At 54.9% G+C, this 3048-nt stretch overlaps 1 protein-coding gene across 1 annotated transcript in view; it reads left to right on the top strand.

Moving 5' to 3' along the window:
* HPD (4-hydroxyphenylpyruvate dioxygenase) overlaps positions 1-2142 on the top strand; it is a gene marked incomplete at its 5' end in the record, with an annotated part of 3588 nt that extends 1446 nt beyond the window's left edge. Inside the window, 5 exons of the mRNA XM_009581730.1 lie at positions 148-311; positions 694-765; positions 1490-1612; positions 1758-1874; positions 2032-2142. Of these exons, the coding sequence (XP_009580025.1) occupies positions 148-311; positions 694-765; positions 1490-1612; positions 1758-1874; positions 2032-2142 (587 nt within the window). The remainder of the gene's footprint in view (positions 1-147; positions 312-693; positions 766-1489; positions 1613-1757; positions 1875-2031) is intronic.
* Between the last annotated feature and the right edge of the window lie 906 nt (positions 2143-3048).

Genomic DNA, 3048 nt, shown 5'->3' with positions numbered 1-3048 from the left:
TGGCGGGAGGTGGGATGGAGCAGCAGCACCGCTTTACTGGTCTCACCGCTTCTGACGGTGGCAGCTGAGGCTGATTAAGCCAGAGTAGAGCTTCGTTAGTGCAGGGATGGAGCGAGGGACTTGATCGTGCCCTTTGTGGCCTGGGCAGGTACCAGAAGAACCTGCTCTTCCACCGCTTCTGGTCAGTGGACGACAAGCAGCTGCACACCGAGTTCAGCGCCCTGCGCTCCATCGTGGTCACCAACTATGAAGAGACCATTAAGATGCCCATCAACGAGCCGGCGATTGGCAAGAAGAAATCCCAAATTCAGGTGAGCAGATGCTGGTGGTTGATCTGTCAGGCCGCCACCACCTCGAGAGGGGCGGTTGATCCGTCAGGCTGCCACCACCTCGAGAGGGGCTTTGGTGAAGCAAAAGGGACCAAGGGGTCAGTGATTCGGAGCCAGCGCGGACGTGCTGTGCTAAGGTGGCTGCTGGAAAGGAGCCCTGGCTCTGCTTGGGTCTGCCAAGGGCTGTCAAACCCTGAGGGAGCCGCGGGACAGAGCCGGTTTATCCCTGATCTCACCAATAGTGTCTTTTTTTCATTTTGTGGTGTCCCTGAGCTGATTTTCCTTTCATATTTTTAAGCCCACGCCCAGCCCTTTGCACACTGTAGCTGCACTGTCACTAAGCGGTGATGTTTTTTCCCTGTAGGAATATATCGACTACTATGGAGGGGCCGGAGTCCAGCACATCGCGCTGAACACCTCCGACATCATCTTGGCGGTGGGGGCGGGCCCGGGCCGCTTCCGTCCCCCGCGCCTTTTTTTTTGAACACCTCCGACATCATCTTGGCGGTGAGTGCGGCCCCGGGCAGCTCCCTGCCCCGGCCCGCCGGGCATGGTCCTCGTCACAGGGCGGTGGTGGACTATGACCCCCGTCGGGGTACGAGGACACAGGCAGGCTGAGCGGGCTTTGTGCGTGGTTGTCTTACAACCAGGATTAACTGCCCAGCGAGTCTCTAGAAAGGGACCTGCCTGCACCTGCGAGCTGCTGGCAGATGCCCGTCCCTCCAGCTTAAAGCAATTGGGGTCTGCAGGGACCCCGACGGCACGTGCTGTCCTTGGGGGGTGGCTGGTGGGGAGCTTGGGCAGATCACCCACCTTTGCCTGGGGTAGATGCTGGTCTGGATGGAGCCCAGCTGCTGTTGAGCACTTGGGTTTGGACTCCTCTCCAAACCAAAGGGCCTCCAGAGGTATCGGGAGGTCAGGGTGGGATGAAGCATCCTTGCACGGTGGCCAACTGTCTGCATTGCCTGAAGGGGGCATCTTGGGCCCTCCCGTTCCCAAAGCAAGAGGGTGGGACAGGCCCCATGCACGAGGTTGGCCAATGTCATGGGAAAGTATCACTGCCTCCCGGCACCGTCCGTCCCGGGCCATCCTCTTGGCACAAACTGCTCCACTAACAAGCCCCAAGCCCGACCCACGCCGGGATCTCCCCTGCCTTGCAGATCACCAACCTGAAGCAGCGGGGCGTGCAGTTCATGGACGTGCCGTCCAGCTACTACCAGATGCTGCGGGAGAGGCTGAAAACTGCCAAAATCAAAGTGAAGGAGAACATCGACAAGCTAGCGGTGAGTCAGACCGGCTTGCTAGGGAAAAGGTTTGCCCGGGGCTGGACTGGCTCCCCAAAGTGTTTTGCAGGGATGAGGGTGATGCAGAGGGATCCCCTTGCTCCTCTGTGGGTCTTCGAGCTGTTGCCCTGTTTCTTTTCTCCAGGAACTGAAAATCCTGGTGGATTTTGATGAGAAAGGCTACTTGCTCCAGATCTTCACCAAACCAGTTCAAGACAGACCCACGGTCTTTCTGGAGGTCATCCAGCGGCATAACCACCAGGTTGGTTTGAGGATTCCATAGTTATCTTGGCTTCGAGACCTGAGGGCCATCAAGTACCGTCACGCAGCCAGCTCTTGGTGCTGCTCTTTCCCAGCCGCTTCCGAGCTGACGAACCCGCTGCCCGTCCCCGCGGTCTGTAACATTGTCGTCTCTGCAGGGCTTCGGCGCTGGGAACTTCAAGTCTCTGTTTGAAGCAATAGAAATGGATCAAGACGCAAGAGGAAACCTGACCGTCCTGGAGCCCAACGGGGAGACCAAGCGCATCTAGAGGGTAGCAGAAAACACCGCCCTCACCCCTAACGAGCTGATTCACAAACGAACCGGGAAACAGCCGATGTTTTGGTAAATAGTCCAGACCTAAGTGTCATAAACTCAGGGAAGCTGCTGCCAAGTTGGAGATGTAAAAGGACTCAACACCTATCCCGACCCAGCCCTGGCGCTGCCCTCCGGTGACTTCTTGAGAGAGGGAGCGTGGGAAATAGCAAACGCTCTTATAAAGCAGTTTAATCTGATCCAAACCACCGAATTCTTAACAAAGGGCAGATTTAAGGCGTGTGCCAAAGACACGCAGCTACAGAGGAAGACAGAAGAAACAACTGGGAGTGCTTAAATTTAGTCTATCCAAAGTTTTCTGTTAATTTTAGCTACGCGGGAAGATGGGAGAGGGAAGCACGGAGGCGTTTGCCTCTCCGTGCGTCTCATTTTGTGAGATTTTATTTTAATTGCTTTTAGACTCAAACTTGAATTTGAATTTGCTGAGATTAAACACATGGTTTTAGGGTAGCTACAACATTCTGGAATGATACTTAATCGAATTTACATATTTCAGCCTTCCCAAGGCAATGCAGTCTTGCTCTAATACCTGTAAATTCCTGAATTAATGAAGGGTTGGAATTTCTCCCGTGTTTCAAGAAGCAATTGCTGGCATTGGCAGCGATTCCTTGGCTCAGATCCTGGCTACACGTGCAAAGTCCCCTCTGGGCATCACCCTGGTGTTGTCACTGTCCTTTGCAAGGGGACTTTCCCCACTGACATAATAAAACCCTTTTCTGTCACAGCTTGAGTGCCTGCTAAGTTAACGTGTCAGGGCTGGAGCCCCTCTACCCCATGTTCGCTGTGGCTGCAGGTCAAACGCTCTCCAAGAAGTCCGCAGACCTCAGGACACAACTGCTGA

Source organism: Fulmarus glacialis, unplaced genomic scaffold, assembly GCF_000690835.1.
Source record: "Fulmarus glacialis isolate BGI_N327 unplaced genomic scaffold, ASM69083v1 scaffold37537, whole genome shotgun sequence".
Classification (NCBI taxonomy): Eukaryota; Metazoa; Chordata; class Aves; order Procellariiformes; family Procellariidae; genus Fulmarus; species Fulmarus glacialis.
This window is presented reverse-complemented; position numbering and strand designations above follow the sequence as displayed.